The sequence below is a fragment of the Anneissia japonica genome, unplaced genomic scaffold (genome assembly GCF_011630105.1).
Source record: "Anneissia japonica isolate Jap-2015-1 unplaced genomic scaffold, ASM1163010v1 scaffold7096_len229077_cov162, whole genome shotgun sequence".
In the NCBI taxonomy this organism is placed as follows: domain Eukaryota; kingdom Metazoa; phylum Echinodermata; class Crinoidea; order Comatulida; family Comatulidae; genus Anneissia; species Anneissia japonica.
Window position 1 is genome coordinate 93,618 of NW_022755880.1, and position 17,502 is coordinate 111,119.

The 17,502-nt window shown below is 33.3% G+C and overlaps 1 protein-coding gene across 1 annotated transcript in view; it reads left to right on the forward strand.

The window, feature by feature from the left end:
* LOC117123757 overlaps positions 1-13,504 on the forward strand; it is a 24,433-nt gene extending 10,929 nt beyond the window's left edge. The window contains exons 3-12 of the mRNA XM_033269762.1: positions 2,525-2,648; positions 3,992-4,173; positions 4,924-5,098; positions 6,927-7,174; positions 7,514-7,668; positions 8,901-9,426; positions 10,345-10,538; positions 12,067-12,205; positions 12,954-13,091; positions 13,314-13,504. Coding sequence (XP_033125653.1) covers positions 2,525-2,648; positions 3,992-4,173; positions 4,924-5,098; positions 6,927-7,174; positions 7,514-7,668; positions 8,901-9,426; positions 10,345-10,538; positions 12,067-12,205; positions 12,954-13,091; positions 13,314-13,504 — 2,072 coding nt within the window. The remainder of the gene's footprint in view (positions 1-2,524; positions 2,649-3,991; positions 4,174-4,923; positions 5,099-6,926; positions 7,175-7,513; positions 7,669-8,900; positions 9,427-10,344; positions 10,539-12,066; positions 12,206-12,953; positions 13,092-13,313) is intronic.
* The last annotated feature ends 3,998 nt before the right edge of the window (positions 13,505-17,502 follow it).

The window sequence follows — 17,502 nt, forward strand, 5'->3', positions numbered from 1 at the left end:
ATACGTATATATATACGTATATGTGTATATATATATGTATATATGTATATATACGTATATATATATACATATATGTATATATACATATATGTATGTATATGTATATATATGTATATACATATATGTATGTATGTATGTATGTGTATGTATATGTATGTATGTATGTATGCATGTATGTATATGTATGTATGTATGTATGTATGTATGTATATACATGTATGTATGTATATACATATATATACGTATATGTATGTATGTGTATGTATGTGTATGTATATGTATGTATATGTATATGTACGTATATATACACTTCTAAAAGTCGTGTATCATGCATAGGAACGTTGACGCCTGCAAGGCTCTGGTTTCTGAATGACTTTACATAATATCTTTCAGTGAATTGGTGAAAATATTAATTTGTAATATAAACCGCATGGGTAAAATGTCTGTCCGTATTGCACTTGAGTGTATGTAATGTTTTTCATGCTTCAAATTTGCAACATTTTTACCATTCACATTGAATTCCTTGAGCATTTTTAGAAGTAGATGTATAGTAGAATTTTTGTTAACATTTTTAATTAAAGCTACTAATTAAAATATTGTTATAGACAAATATATCTGTTATGGATGGTGGACATGTTACTGTAGGTTTATTTTTTTAAATTTATTTTCTCTAAATCGGCTGTGCTCATCTGCACAATTATGAACGAGCGACCAAACAAGGGCAACGGTAGGCCCAAAAGAGCGGAGAGGCCTAGGCCCAATATCCCCCTCCCCCACAAAATAATTACAAAACGAATTCGTCACTCCATGTGTTTGTTGATATTTTTAGCTTGTAGGCCTAGGACAAATTTTTTTGAAAGTTCGCGCCTAATACGATTTAGTCTTTGCAGTGATTGACCTGAAGGTCACATTTCACCTGATAATCGCATTTTTTGTGTTGCAGCTAAAAGGTACACAGCCAAAATCTGTTATTTGCTGTTGGAACACGCTATCCATTGCGTGTTTTTGATCGATTTTTTTCAATGCCTTTTTTCAAACTCGTCCCGTTTCTACTGCCAGAATAAAAGCGATTTTTCGAAAAAGCGATTTTTAATCGATTATTTCTTTCCAGTAGAAACAGGCCCTTTGAAACAGCCAATTCTATCTTGTCCGTCCTAACGTTCACATTTTCGCTGTTCTACTTTTAGTAACAATATCAATCCACACAATTTTTTTTGTAAGATAGAGTGTATAAATATTGCATATAAAACATATAAGGAACCAGCTAAGAGTGGCATAAAACATTTTTGGAGAATTGAAATTAAAAGTCTTGGAAAAGCATCTGTCTGAACATAAGACCTATATTTGCAAAAGAGATAATAAAAGCCTATATAATGCTAATTCGAGTGGGCCCAGAAAAGTGTCCAGGTTAAAAATGCTATAGCATGTCTCAAAATAATGACCATGGAATCACAATTCGCAAGCTATTTTAAATCATGTGAATAAGACAAATGTAGGTCTATTGCGAAGATGATATATTGTTCAAAATTTAATTTCTTATCAGTGGCATAACTAGATGGAACACAAACAAATTAAGTATTATACAATGAATAACAGTGAATTGTATGTACACAACGTTCAGTGTATTTTGAAATATAAATATATGCAAGTAAATAAAACATGTGTTATGAATACACTGGAATCAATATACATGCATTATATTTGGAAATAGGCCTACAAATTAGTAAATACTGTAGAATTTACAGTGGCCTAAAGCATTTATAAATAATTTATTACGCTCTACATAAAGTTTACTATTACTTTAATTCTTAACATTTTTTTAATTAATTGCTGTGTTTGCTTCTGCTAGGCCTTATACCGTCCTACACTTAAATTTTAGTCAATTCTTGGTTCGATTATTGCAGACAGGCCATTTAAGGTATACTTCCATGGCAGATCTACCAGGTGATGATGACATAGGCCTACCTATAATAAAGCTAGTTTTAAGGGCAATTAGTTAATTTTACAGGGGTCCAGAGCTCCTACCGTGGAAACTTGGTTTACCTGGGTGTAAAAAAAAAAAATTAACTATGAGAAATGATTTACAGTTTATCGCTTCACGTCTTACCTCGTTCTGATCTTGTCTTGTTGTTTAAGATGCTCAAGAAGAGGGCTAATCACATTGATTTCTGTTTAACGTGTGTGTGTCAAATACTTGTGTTGTATTGGCATACCGTAGAGTGCGAGATAAATTGAAATGAAAGCCTCAATAGACTACTTGTTTAAGGCATCATCATAGATGGCAAAAGGACTTTTTTCAATTAATGACCACTTTGGGGACCATGGTTTCTAAGGTCTTTCAAAGCACCTTGAGTTTCTATATAGAATAATAAGGATAAAAGACATCTGCAAGTTTTGGACGACAGAAAAGTAGTATTTAACTGGAGGTGGTCTTTAATTAGAGAGAGAGACCTGTAATTTATAATTATAGATGCTTTAATGTTCTTTATTAGTATATTATCTTTGTACTTCTTCCTTCATATAGATTTTGTGGGATGCTATAAAATCCCAATTGATCCTGATCACCGACCAATAAATCCTGGTCAGTACAATACTGATACAGTCACCGTTACGAAGTGCATGGGCCTATGCAGAGATCATTTATCAAAGTAATTATTTATTATCAATTTATAGGTCTCCAATTAAAGACCAATTTTGGGACTGGGGTTTCAATGGTCTTTAGGGTAATTCCGTGTCAAATCAACCAGAGCTCCCAGGTCGTCCGTCTCCGATTTTTATGAAACTTCTTAAAAATGATCCACTATGTGAAAAATGAACATACACTAAAGATTAGCCCTACTGGATATGTAGTTTCTGAGATATTGACGCCCCAAAAAAGGGGCGTGGCTCTTCAAGATGCGCAAATGCAATTTCCTCCAACTTTGGAAGCTTATTTAAACCCGGGATTGGTAATAGCTATCAAGGTCAAACTTGGTATTCTAACTTATATTCCACCATATTACACAAATATGGCATCAGGTAATATATCTGTAGTTTAAAGATGTATAAACTCACTCATATGGACACAGGGTGACATTGAAAATCACAAAAAAACTGCGTCGTTAAACAAAGTGGCTATTTTGAGTGCAGAAAACTTAAAAAAAGAAGGAATAACAGTTAATCTGATGCCATATTTGTGTAATATGGTGGAATATAAGTTAGAATACCAAGTTTGACCTTGATAGCTATTACCAATCCCGGGTTTAAATAAGCTTCCAAAGTTGGAGGAAATTGCATTTGCGCATCTTGAAGGGCCACGCCCCTTTTTTGAGGAGTCAATATCTCAGAAACTACAAAACCTATAACACTAATTTTTTTTAAGTGTTGGTTTTTCACATGCATCATTTTTATGGAGTTTCATCAAAATCTGAGAGGGTGATACTGGAACTTTTTTTGAAATCTGGTTGATTTGACACGGAATGACCCTATAGCTTTGGTCACTATTAGATGATAATAATCTCAATATTCATGCTTTGATTTATTTTGGTATTCCTACAGACTGCTATAACTCTGGTTTTTATATGAATATTCATAGTACAATTATTAATATTAATAAGCAACATTATTTGTTAATTAATGTACACCATGAAAATGTTGACCAACATTGCTGATTAGTATCGGTATAATATTATGACCATTCACAATAATTAAATTTTGTAAGAAATTATAATCCAGTTGAGCTTTGATGAAAGTAAGGATATATTCTTTTACTTCCTAAGAAAACAAATAGGCAGATCTTTTGAACTAATTCCATGATAGTGGACCCTAGCGAACATAAGTTAACAAAAAACACAACACATTTTAAGAAAAGAACTAAGGATTTAATTGTATGTTTTGGGTGTTACTCATTTTGAATATTATATATTTTGAATATTAGATTATTTAGTATTGTCAAAAACTATTCAGAATGACATGTTGAATATTAACAAGTTAAGTGATTTTCCCTGACAAGGTACACTTTGCTAAATGCTGGTGAAATCTGCCTATGTGATAACAGTCTTCAGGTCAATGGCAGCGTCACAAACACTGTTTGTGACGCCATGTGCCCTAAATCATGCGGGAGCAAAGACCACTACTCTGTGTATAGTACCCGTTCAAAGCTTGGAAACGTCAACATTTATCGCAGAACACTTGGTAAGTTTTTGACTCTATCTACTTGTTTTCATCACCCTTATTATCCTCATAATCACCATCATATTTTCATGCTGCGTGAGTTCTATAAGTATCTAGCAGAATCTGCATTTTTGAAAAAAAAACAAAATGTATTAGAACAGAATTTGTTGAATTGTTTTCATTATTTTCACAAGTGTAAAAAACATAGGGGTTGTGATGGCATATATCTCTTTTAAGAAAAAGATGATCGCACAATGACAAAACCATCATTTTCTGGTTGTACTCTTTCAGGGGGGAGATCGGTCATCGAAAAGAGTTTGTTTTGTACTCTTGTGAAAGTGATGAAACCAATAGTAAATTCTTGCTGAGCCACAGGGCTTGTAAAGCTGGAGTTTATCCCCAGTTTCTGTGGTGTGAAGCAGATGAAAGGGTAATATACTCCCCCTGGATGTGATGCTATAGTCCACTGCAGGTTACTCCCAGCAATTAGCTGGAACCCATTGATACAGCTTGAGTAGACTGAATTAATGTAGATAAAGTAGCTTGCTCAGAAGGAAAAGCGGAATGCACAGCGAGGGATCATCATTGAAATCTGACCTCAAGGTTGGGAAACCAAATCATTTCCGCTGTTGCAAAGTGCTTCAACAAATTAAATTATTTAGTTTGTTGAATAAAAATAAATCCAACAGGATTCCTTGAATTCGACATGGCACTTTCTTTTTGTGTGTATTGATCATTTTATCTTTGCATTTAAAATCACCAACTTTTCAGGATTGAAACAGCTGTCATACGATGATTATGTTTCCGTGCCAACATTGAAAGATGTAACATTCTCCATAAACTTTACGGGAACTGAAAATATTACACTGTCACTAGATTTTGGAGACGACTCTCCAATAGATAATGTGCAAAAGGGAACACCAAGCAACTTTGTACACTTATTTATGTGAGTACCACCTGTTTCTTTAACATCAGTTTTATATTTTTCATGTTCTAATTTAGATTACCCGTACATTTGAAATAATATATTATTTGCTGGCGTTAGGAACCTCTTAATTAACAGTTCTAATTCTTAACTTTGCGACCATTTATGTCTCCATGATTTTATTGTTTTAATTTGCTATCGTAATTTTAAATTTCTATAAATAATTTTGTAAAAATTTGTCTGGTGTATATTTACTTATTATGTAATTTTAAATTTTGTATAATATTTTTTTTCAAAATAAGTTTTAACCTGTTTTTATTTTTGGGAGAGTCTCTCGGTATTAATGAAGTTTGCTTTTAGGTATAGTACTCACAAGTTTGTTTTGCATTCTTTTTCTTGTATATTGCCTGGAAATAATAAATGAAATGAACAAAAAAAAAATAAATGAAATAATACTTGTTTTTTTTTCAGTATTATTGGATAACTGTTCATGAATTTCACTTTACTAATAGTGTTTGGCAACCCTCTAAAATATTTTGTTGACCATTTTCTTTGTAGCGACGCATGTTTGTATACCAGGGTATTATACTTTTGACGGATCCCTGTTCAACGCACAAGGGTGCATCCCCATACTGCAATCCTGGCTTTGCGAAATGTAATTTTTACCACCAAAGGAGGTTACAACCTACTGTATATGTTTTTTTACCGCTATTTTGTCCTGTCTGTTAGCAAGATTATGCAAAAACTAAGAAATGGATCATCATAAAATTTAGTGAAATGGTACATAATAATCTGAGGAAGTGATGATTAAATTTTAGGAGGAAAATGTCACTAAAATTCAATTTTTTTTTACCCTTGAGCATAAAATATATAATAATGGAATTGCCCATCATACACAGCCTGTGTATTGTTCGGTATTCAGGCACAGGGTGGAGGTATGCGCTCTATTGTCTGACTGGTCTAGTTCCTAACTGTTTTGCTCCATAGTAACCACTCCCTGGTTGCAGCACAAGTTTACCGTATATACTCGCATATAAGATGAGGTTTAAAATAGCAAATTATGATCGAAAAACAAGGGGTCGTTTTATACTCGTAACATACAAATTTTAGATTTTAAAAATCATCATTTCTTCGTTTGTGCGGATCATCCCTAACACATGAATTGACTACTGCAATGAAGCTACTAGAATGTTAGTAGGCCTATGAATAAATACAATTTTGAATAGGGGGAAATAAGATTTGATGAACATTTACATTTTCATAACGGTATTATTTGGAAGATTAGCCCTGCCTTTGGCTGCGTTTTTAGTCAGCTAGACGATAAAAAGCAACAAAAAGTATGAATTCCGGCAGTGAAACATGGAATCTTTATACGAATAACATACAAAAATTTTCCAAAAATCTTTTCAAACTCGGGTCGTCTTATAAGCAGGTCGCCTTGTATGTGAGTATATATGGTAAATATACAGTATACGATCACTTGTCATTTTTTTAAATTTTTTAAATTTTTAAAATAAATTAATCATCATTGTAATTGAGGTCTTTGTTTTTTTAATGAAATTATACCTGAACATACTAATTACAGGCATGTTATTAGTTGGAAAACTCTGAAAAAATGTTTGGCCGTGTTTGATTGCCACACTAGAAAATCAAGTAATTGACAAAATATTTTAATTACTGTAATTTCTCACAATCCGTATTGTGAAGCTTAAAGTCCATAGTTGGACTACGATCTAAAGATTGACAACCAAAAGTCTACACTTGTGTGACTTAAATTTGCTTAATGAATATTCTTTATTTATTTCATAAAAATAAAAATTATTTATCAATTTTTTCATTGATTTTACAGACGACCATCAACGTACCCAATTTTTGGAATTGCAAAGGATGGAGTTACAGAGGATGTGGATACTGAAGGAGGAGTTGAAATACGAAACATTGTTAATGCTGTGACACTGATTTCAAATGTATCCATTGTGTGTCCAAAAGTGGTTGGTGCAAATGATCTGTTTGAATGCTCAGTTAGGGTGATGCAGGGAACTTCAATGTTACTACAAGCAGACTACGAAGTTGGAAACATTACATTTGATCTTATTGGTAAGGTTAGGTTTGGAGATAGCATGGGTGTGAACTTTGATAAACAATAGGTGCCGGGTTCAATTCAAATGCCATTGGAAAGCTGAAATCCAAGTTACAGCCAAATCTTTGAGCCTGGCACACACATAAAAGTATTCATTAAATAATAATTATCAGTTTTCAATGATACACGTACAGATTGAATCAGTTTCACTTTTGCAGGGGATTTTGAGTTTTGGTGTGAAAACATCCATGAAGCTTAAGTACCACTATATTAAATTATTTTACTTAGTAGCTAAACTAAGTCAGCATAGCTTTAGTGAGTTTAAAACCATGTTTATCCTCTTTTCTCTTCACCAGATGCTGGCCACACAATCTATGGAAAAAGTGCTTCGATTACTCACGATGGAGTCACAGAACCAGACTCTATATACTTTTTTGAGCAAGTCATGTTTGAGGGCGTCCTTGTCAGCCTAGAGTTTGAAGTTGCTAGTAATGGCAGATTCACTTTGGAGGTAACAAATCATAACATTATACAGGTCTCCCTCTAATTAGAGACTATTTTTGGGACCTTGGTTTCAATGGTCTTCAGCGTCTTTGGTCTCTAATTAGAATAATAAAGATGAAATGCATTTGTAAATTAGGGACCTCAGAAAATTGTGTTTAATAGGAGGTGGTCTTTTCTAGCAGTGGAACCTTTCTTTGAGTATAGTCACACATGTGGGTTGATCACAATTGCTGCAGCTGTACTTCCTGATTTCCTTAATATTATGTTTACAAATTATTTGGTAATTATTCAAGCGTATGTTTATTTAGTTTTAATTTTTACATTTTTTAAATCTGATATTTTATAATTTAAGTTGTAATTTTAATATCTTGGAGCAAGGTCAACATCTGACACTTGGTTCCTGAATCCTGCAAGTGATGTTGATTCCACAGCATCTTTGGGTAGTGAGTTCCGCAGACAGATGGTGTCTGGAAATTCAATTGAATTGAAATCAATTCAATTCAGTTTATTGGTCATACTCATAAAATGTTTTGAAATTTGCTTTGCTTGTCACCGATTAAAATACAAATATGAAAAAGGGTAAAATATACACATACATGTTATACAAACAAATAGGAAAAACATATGGTAAAATTGAACATGTACAGAGTAAAATTACAGTAAAAAATACAAAGATTAAGCTGTAACAAAATTAGAACAACTGTAAAAGACTAAAAAGTAAAAGAGTTACTGAGAATAACAAAAATTGCATTCAAATTAATTCATGCATAGGTTCATTCATTCATTTCATCCATAATTCTGGTATGAGAAATATTCACCTGACATTATGTAGCCTCATGGCTAAAAAACATACCTTATTTTGGTTCTTGATTTAGCCTTTATTAGAGGGAGACCTGTAATTACAGTTTTATCCAAATTCTATTTTCTATATAAGTTAAACCTCCCACTATACTCTGCAGCTTGATGTCATCTACTGTACCTGTGTTTTCTTGAGTGTTTTGCGATTAAGTGGCTTGGCTGAACTTTATGAATTCTATCATAAAAAAAAATCCCAAAGATTGGCTTTGAATTTGGCTTGCAGTGTTGGACTTCTCGCTCTTTATTGGCATAGGATATGCTGTCAGACAATCATCATTTTTTTTAGTAAAAATTGGATTTATCTGGTATAAATCCACCCCAACAATCCTCCCAGTACCTAAGAAACTACGGTTAATTATAAAACATTGTTTCTTTATTCAGGTTTACCGACCTTCTGTGATAGATACTAAGAAAAATTGCATCACTAATGGAACTTACAATTTTAGAATGCGGCGCTGTCCAGACGATGACCCATGGCCTGATAATGTTAGTGTTAAACTCATAAAAAATGTCACGTTCATTGCTGAATCATCTGGAATGTACTATCTCATTCTGGATGAGGAAGAATACTTGTACATCTCCAAAGGTGACATGCTCGCGGTTTCTAGTACTGATGGAAAAATTCACAGAACATCAAATACAAGCCACCAAGAATACATCTCAAATAAAATGTCCCTGCAGTTAAAATTAGACCGATTCAACACGCTGATTCAGGCGACGATTGTAACGCCATCGAGAGCCAAGTTGCAAATGAAGTTGCCAGACCCTATCGATGCTACAGGAGACGATGTGGATCGTATTATTTTTGTAGAAGTTAAGAATGCACTCAGCTCTGTGAATGTAAGCAGTAGTAGTGTGCGTGTCCAGTCATTTGTTAATGGGATAGAAATCATTGCAGACAGCTACAGTAAGTTCCCTGATATTATTTTCCATTAGCTTTTTAGTTCTTTTTAATTTAATCCCTCGACCAACTTTAACTTTCATAAATTTTAGGCATTCAGTTGACCTCCTCACTGTTGATATTGTTTCATTATACAATTTTATACAAACTATTGTGAAACAGTTGTGTTAACTGTACTTGTTGATAGTGGTACTGAGGCTACATATGTTGGGACTTTGGGAACGAGATGGAATGCTAGGTGTTTTGTATTAAGCCATGTTCATTTACTGGTATTGTTAAAGCCTTCATGACAAATTTGATTCACTTATTCATCTATCCCTGTTGGAAAAAAAAAAACATTGTGTCAGTTAAGCAGTTGTGGAACCATGCTTTGCCCAATGTAGAAGTGGAAGTACCTGACGGGCTGGGGAGGGGGTCCTAGCATGTGAAGCTAGTATGATTAAGATGCAGTAGGACGGAAAGTCATCCATTGTTCACGGTAGGGTTAATGGCAATAAACCCTAGGTGTGATCCTGGTGGTGCTATAACAGTTTCCACTATTAATACTAATACACTATTAAAGCGCCTAAATCAGTTTATTTTTATTAAACTTTATTTACAGAGGTAACCCAAAACAGTGGTTAGCTGACAATCATGTGCCCTTGCGTATAAGAAACAACAAAATACAATATCAACGGCACGGGAAAGTTAACAAATATAAGACCTATATAAAACAATTTATAATGTTTACGAAGTTAACAAAGTTTACAAAGTTAACAAATATAAGACCTAGGCCTATATAAAACAATTCTTTTTATTTGAATATTAAAATTTAATGAAAATCAAAGTGACGAGAAACTAATATATTTTTTTACTTGAACTAATGTAGTGGTTTGAGTGTATGTACAGTAATTGTATATATTACTTCTGTTTATTTTTTGATAGAAACAACTAACGAAACAGTTGTGTTAAGTTTATCTGAGCATAATGGTACCGAGGTTACTTACGAGTGGGACTTTGGGAACGGTGACAGAATGCTAGGTGCTGAGTATAAAACCGTGGAGTATTCATGGTCACTTGCTGGTATTTACAGTGTTAAAGTTAAAGCCTTCAATAACATTAGCGAGGATACAGATATTGTAAGTGTTTTATTTTACTTAGGATTTCTGATAGATATTAAGAGAATTTTTTTTTTTTTAATCTACTTGTACTGTATTTCATTACGATGATATGGAGAAAATCTTGTTTGAACATTTACCCATTCCCTGTCCAGGCAAACATTATTGTTTCATTTCTGTATACTGCATTTACCAAGCATCATTATTATTATTATTATTATTATTATTATTATTATTATTGTTATTATTATATTATTATTATTATCTATTATTATTATTATTATTATTATTATTATTGTTATTATTATTATTATTACATAGCCTCCCCAAAGGAGAATAAGCTATTGTTTTTGCCTATTTTCTTCTTCATGTTTTCGTTGTTGGTCATGTGTTTGTTACCATGTTAACTATTGGTTTCAAACTTGGCAGAATGCAAGATGGTAATAAGAAGTCAGAGCCTATAGTTTTTGGTATGTGTGTGTAAATATGCTTGCTCATTTGCATAATTAATATTTTACTAATCAGGTAATTTAGGCTAGTTACCACAGTAACTAAAGTTTGGCAAGTCTGATTGTTTCAAACATGATGGAATGCAAGATGGTAAGATGACGGAGCCTATTGTCACCTCAAACTTCTTGGACTTTCCTGAGAATCTTTGCCATGTTTTATAGAGATCATACTTTTCTGAAGCTCATCTGTCTCTATATGAATGTATTCCAGTCTTTTATTTACTGTAATTCTTTTTGGAACTGTTCCAAATGTCCCAATTACTACATGAATGACCACTGTTTTTATTTTCCAGAATTTTCTCAGTGCTCTTGCTGGATCCCGATATTTTATCACTTTCTCTATTTCTTAATTCTTCTCAATGTGGCTATTGTATGATATTTCAAAATCTATGATTCGGCAAAATTTACTTTTCTTTTCAACTACAATCATGAATCTGGTCTTCTTGCCTGTACTACATGATCAGTCTTTATCGTAAAATCCCATAATACTTCACATTTGTCAATCTCTAGCACAGACTCAGGTACGTGTTTGCACCATTTGTGATTGGCAACAAAACCTTTCTCTTTTACAAACTTCCCAATGAATTTGCTTTCCCACCCAGTCATGCCTTCTTTTTTAGTACTTTTGTGCTAATTTTGGGCATTTGCACACAATATTATTGATATTTTCATCCATTCGCCTACACATTCGACATTTACTTACTTCTTGGAGTTTGTAAAAATATGATATTTTCTTTCATGCAATACTAGGATATTATTTTTATCATTGCCATCATCATTCTTATTATTTATTATCTATTTTATTATTTCACACAGACCCAATTTGTTCCTATTGTGTTTTAACCTATTAAAATTTAAAGACTTTGATAATCATTAACAGTGAACATTTCTGTTATCATTGAATAATATCCTTATTTAAGGTCTAGTAAACCAAAATATTGAAATAATCTACCTATGAATTTTATTTTTAATGACAATACAATTTATACACAATTAATTGTTAAAATTAACTACTTTTTAAATTACTTTCTATTTTACAGTTTATCATTACCATTGAGGATCCTGTTCATGATATTATAACGTTTTTGCCAACGTCACCACAGCCTAGGAAACCTGACCGTGATGTCGATGTTACAAACATCACCGAAGCAGCAATGATTAGGTGGAAAGTTCTTGAGGGTATGTTAATTACCTTAATAACAAACTGCCCCAAAACACAATAGTTGCAACAATTCATAATGCATTATACTAATCTCAAATTAAGCCACTCGATCTGCAAGGCCTTCTTGCGTTGCCAGACTTCCAAGTAGATTTCCAAGAGGATAACCACCAAGTACCAAGTAATATTTGATCTAGTTGGTGATTATGACACTTCCATCCAGTGGAAATGGAGGTGGGTTTGAAAGGTGAAGTTGAGAGGGGGGGGGGGTGCGTGGGTGGCTCGATAGTAAAGTGAAGATGTGCTAGCTAGCAAAATATATTGCTATGACTACTTGAGAGTAATATTTTGCTTCGAAAAATTTCCTGAAGGGTGGCTACATGGGTTAAGGGGGAAAGCTTTTTAAGGGGAGTTGTTGTACCCACTTCACTACAGTAGATCACTGCTTACTATAGGGTGTAGGCCTAACTTGCTTTTTAATAACTTGAGTTTTGATTTGTTAAAACCTGTCTTTTGGAGGGCTGTTTAGGTATGTGTTCTTGACAGAATAGGCAGACCTTCACCAATTTCGTGCCCAGTTTTGCAAATATGTTTGAGTTTCAAATATGATTAGCATATTTATAGTGTTATTTCTGTGAATTAAAAGGTGCTATGTTTAGAAATGACTCAGCTTATTTTAATATAATGATCCTAATTAATAAATATGATGATAAAAAATGATACTGATACTGACAATGATTACTGTATAATGATTGGTTTAATCTACAGGAACAAACTACTTTGTTTATGTGGAATTGGGTACAACAGAGAAAGGTCGCCTTTCTGCATCACCTAGGAGTTCCACAATGGAGGATGAAATGACAGTTGATGGGCTAACTTTACAGAATGTTGTTTTAATGAATGAAGGTAGGCATAACTCATTTCAATTGGATCACCAATGCTGTTGTATTGCTGCAACACTGTGGCATTTCCTGACATATTTCAACAACAATGTTTACAATATTTTATCTATTAAGTAGATATTCCAACATGGCGTAGTGCATTAAGACAAGACAGCAAGACTGCATGCTTAGTGTAGAGGAAGACAGCTCTAACAATCAACACTTGGAATTCAAATTGACTTTTTAGGTGCTTGTTTGACTCCATTGGCTGCTGTGTCTTTATCGGAAACCATAATAGATCTCAACAAACTCTGTACTGTACTTGGTATTGTAACTTCAGCTGAAGACTTTCGAGTATCTTACAGCAATGATAATCATCATTTCGTAGATGTTGCTGCAAACAGAGATGTAAGTACAGATCTCCTTTTTATGACATAATGGCAATTAACAGTTTTAAACAAAGTATTGAATGTATTTTATTATGAGATACTATTAATAAAGCAAAATTTCAACATAGGGCATAAGATGTTGATATAAAAGTTTATATGATCCATTTCTCTGAAGTAACCATCTTATCTTTATTGTGCTGGCCAATACAATAGATTGCTTATTTGACAGGTCTCTGTACATTAGCTCAACCCACCCTCGATAAACTAACATTACGTTATCTCACTATATTAATTGGATTAACACATTATCAAGGATAAGTACTGAGTGTTTAAGGCTATGTTCACACACACGGCGTAAGACTGGCGTGGCTTACGCCAGGCGTAAGCTAATCCACGGATTAAAGTTTTAAAGTGTTCACACAAACGGCGTTCGTTAAACTAGCAGTAATATAGGCCTATGTGGAATAGTTTTCAGTTTTAAATAATGTACGTGTTTACAGTAGTAAAATTAACTGTGCATCATGAAAACTTTTAAATCTGTGAATTGTTCGAAGTGAACTTATATGATTATTGTTTTTTAAATGAACAATTTTACTTTTGATTTTTCAGCTAGCATTGTTGATGTTGCATGTTTTAATAGACATTCTAAATGGTTAAAATATTTTACAAAACACAATAAATAAATCATATACATTATAACTAAGTAAAATGCAATAGAAAAGGAACCCCTTTACCCTTTTATTTATAGAGAGCACAGAAAAGAGACAAAAGTAGCTAATATATTTCAATCATGATTGGTCAATCTCTTGAAATGAGGTCAAATCATTCAAGCATCACTGGCGTTAGCTCAGTGGCGTTTGCTAATCTGGGGTCTGCAGGTAGCGTTAAAAACGCTGAGGACGTGTCGTAGTGAGTGGCTTTAACAACGCCACTGCCTAGTTCACACACAAAGGCGTACGCTACGCCAGGCTTAAGCCAGCCTTACGCCGTGTGTGTGAACATAGCCTAACACTGGTGTCCTTGGATTAAATTATGGGTAAACGGATTAGTTGCCTTTTTTATGAGGTTTTAATTGTTCTTTACAGCTGAAAGTGCAGTATTCTAATGTTAGTTTAAGGAGGGCTGGTCGGCCTAATGAATTAAAACCCTTTGTTCTTGATTATTGTAGATATAGTATGCATAGGTAAATAGGCCAATCATTTTATAGTTTTGTAAGTATCACTTATTTGCTCTCTGTCACCTTTATTTTTGATAAGATAGCCTATGTAAGATAAGATAAGATACACTTTATTGCTCCAAGTAGGAAATAATAATGATTCATGATGTTTTCTATTACCGTATATTCCGGTGTATAAGCCGCACCTGTGTATAAGCCGCCCCCAAATTAGGACGCGAATATCACGATTTTTTGTGTTACCTGTGTATAAGCCGCACCTGTTTTTAAGCTCTAAACCGTTCCCATAATGTTAAGTTTTTAATTATTTTGAAACATTGACATTATTTATAAATGTTTACATAAGGAAATTTCATCTTTTCGGCCGGTTATTAAACAACAAACAACTGGAAATGCGTGTAAACTGCTGGCTACCGCCATGTTAACAACGTATTCTTGCTCTAGGCAGCCAGCCCTAGGGAAATCCCCATTTTTTGCTAGACGGTCGTGCTATGTTAAATTTTCAACATCAGTTTAGTTTAGGTTTATTAAAATAAAACACTTATTGAGTATATTATCTATTTTAAACAATCATTCTATTATTATTATGTTGACTAATAACAGTCGGTATTAGGCTAAAAATATTGGTAATTCTAGGCCTAGTCATTACTACTCACAGCCCAATGTGCGAAGCATGGACCATCACGCAACATGAAAACTCATAACTGGAGAAATATCGTGGATACGGAGTTCACGCATGCCCATGATGTATGCCTTTTTACAGTTATAAATTCCAGTAAAATAATTATTACAACTTCAAGAAAACTCATGTTTTTATAGCATAAATTAATTTCACAAGTTTTTATTCTAAAATTATAGCGGTAATAATATTCTCTCTATAACGGTACCCGGGAACCAGACGTCGAACAGCAAGTTTTACCAGCCCACGTGTGTTTTGTTGCGACATCGAAAATGAGGCTGCTCACGTGACCTCGAGGACCCAATTAACTCATGAAAAGTAGTTTGTTATTGTTTTGAGCGAAGCGGTTTCGAACAGAAACAGCGTGTTTCAAAATTGTTTACGAGTGAACGTAATTATGAAAGTAATTATTTAGATAACCCAAATCATTGCTAATGTCGTAGAAAATGTAGTAGGAATCCTAGCACAGCACTGTAGTGAGTATAATTACAAATACTAGGCCTAAAAACCGGTCCTACCCTAGGCTAATTAATTGGGCTAGCATGTGCCTAACCTAGACAGACGGCGTCGGATTTTCGCCGTGGCTTGCGATCTGAACTTGGTTAATGACCGGTGTAAAGGCCGCACCCCAAACTTCGGGGGGAAAATCGCGTATAAAATTTGCGGCTTATACACTGGAATATACGGTATTCTCGCTGATGAAGGCCACAGGAGTGGCAGAAATGTCCGAGTTACTAATAAATTTTAAAGTCTACTATTGAAGCTGTTTCATTTTTTCTCTGTTCTGTCGGAATACAAATTTTCCTTATTCTTAATCCTTTTTAGTAATTCATATGAATATTATCATTATTATTATTATCATTATTATTATTATTATTATTATTATTATTATTATTACTATTACTATTATTATTGTTATTACTATTATTTTCATTATTATTATATTACCTATTAGTTTTTTATTTTAACGTATAGACCTATAGACTTATATATTTTCTATCACATCTGTATTTTTTTTATTGCCTATTTTTGTTTAGTATGCCTTTTTATTCAGTCATTATATAGGCATATATATTTCTGGATTTCTATTTATCAAATAAGAGTTTTGTATCCCCACCTTTCTGGCTCTTTGTTATTTAATTTGGCTGCTTGTTAACATGTTTTTGCTTATTTGCTATTTATCATGTTGAAGGGGGTTTAATCTAAGCGGTTCTTTTATTCTATGTCATTGTTTATTTCCATCATTGTTATTACTGACTGAGATCTGTATTCCCACACTGATATTAGCCTCATTATTATTACAGTGACCAATTAATTTATCTGTTAATTATTTCTATTGTTACTCCGCTCCTTAGTTTTTTTGTCCAATCACCATGTTCATTATATTCTATTAAAATGTCAACCAATCATATTATACTTTACTTTTTATCATAATTATTGTAATAGCCAACTTATATTTTGTTTGTCACACATGCTGAAGAAGACCCGATGACGGGTTGAAATATTCATGTTTTGAATAAAATTTGTGTTCATTAAGTTATGTATCTAAGGAACACACGTGGATTTCCTGTCTCTTATACACATCTAGATGTGTATAAGAGACAGTACGCCGTGTGTGTGAACATAGCCTAATGTTACGTTATCTCACTATATTAATGGGATTAACACATTATCAAGGATAAGTCCTTGGATTCAATTATGGGTAAACGGATTAGTTGCCTTTTTTATGAGGTTTTAATTGTTCTTTACCGCCGAAAGTGCGGTATTCTAACGTTAGTTTATGGAGGGCTGGTCGGCCTAATGATGTGCACTTTGAAAATGACACAGTTCTGATCGTATATATAATTTTTTTTTTTTTTTTTAAATAATAAATAAAGCATACTCTGAAGCGTTCGGAGATGATGCTGAATAAAGGTACTTTTCTGGTTGTATTAGAATTGCATGAATTTTTCAGCTATAGGTGGTTTAACTGTATAAGAATGGACTGTTTCTTACTGTATGGTCCCCTTCAACCAAAATGGTTTGATCCATAACATGTTATGTCATTTTGCTAACAGTATAATGGCATTTTAAAGTATTGTGACGGAGATGACGACAATTCAGGGACAAACTTTTTTAGTCTAAAAAAGTCAAATTTTAAGTATTTATAGTTCTATTGATGTCATTTTTAATTTTACATTTGTAAGACATCTAT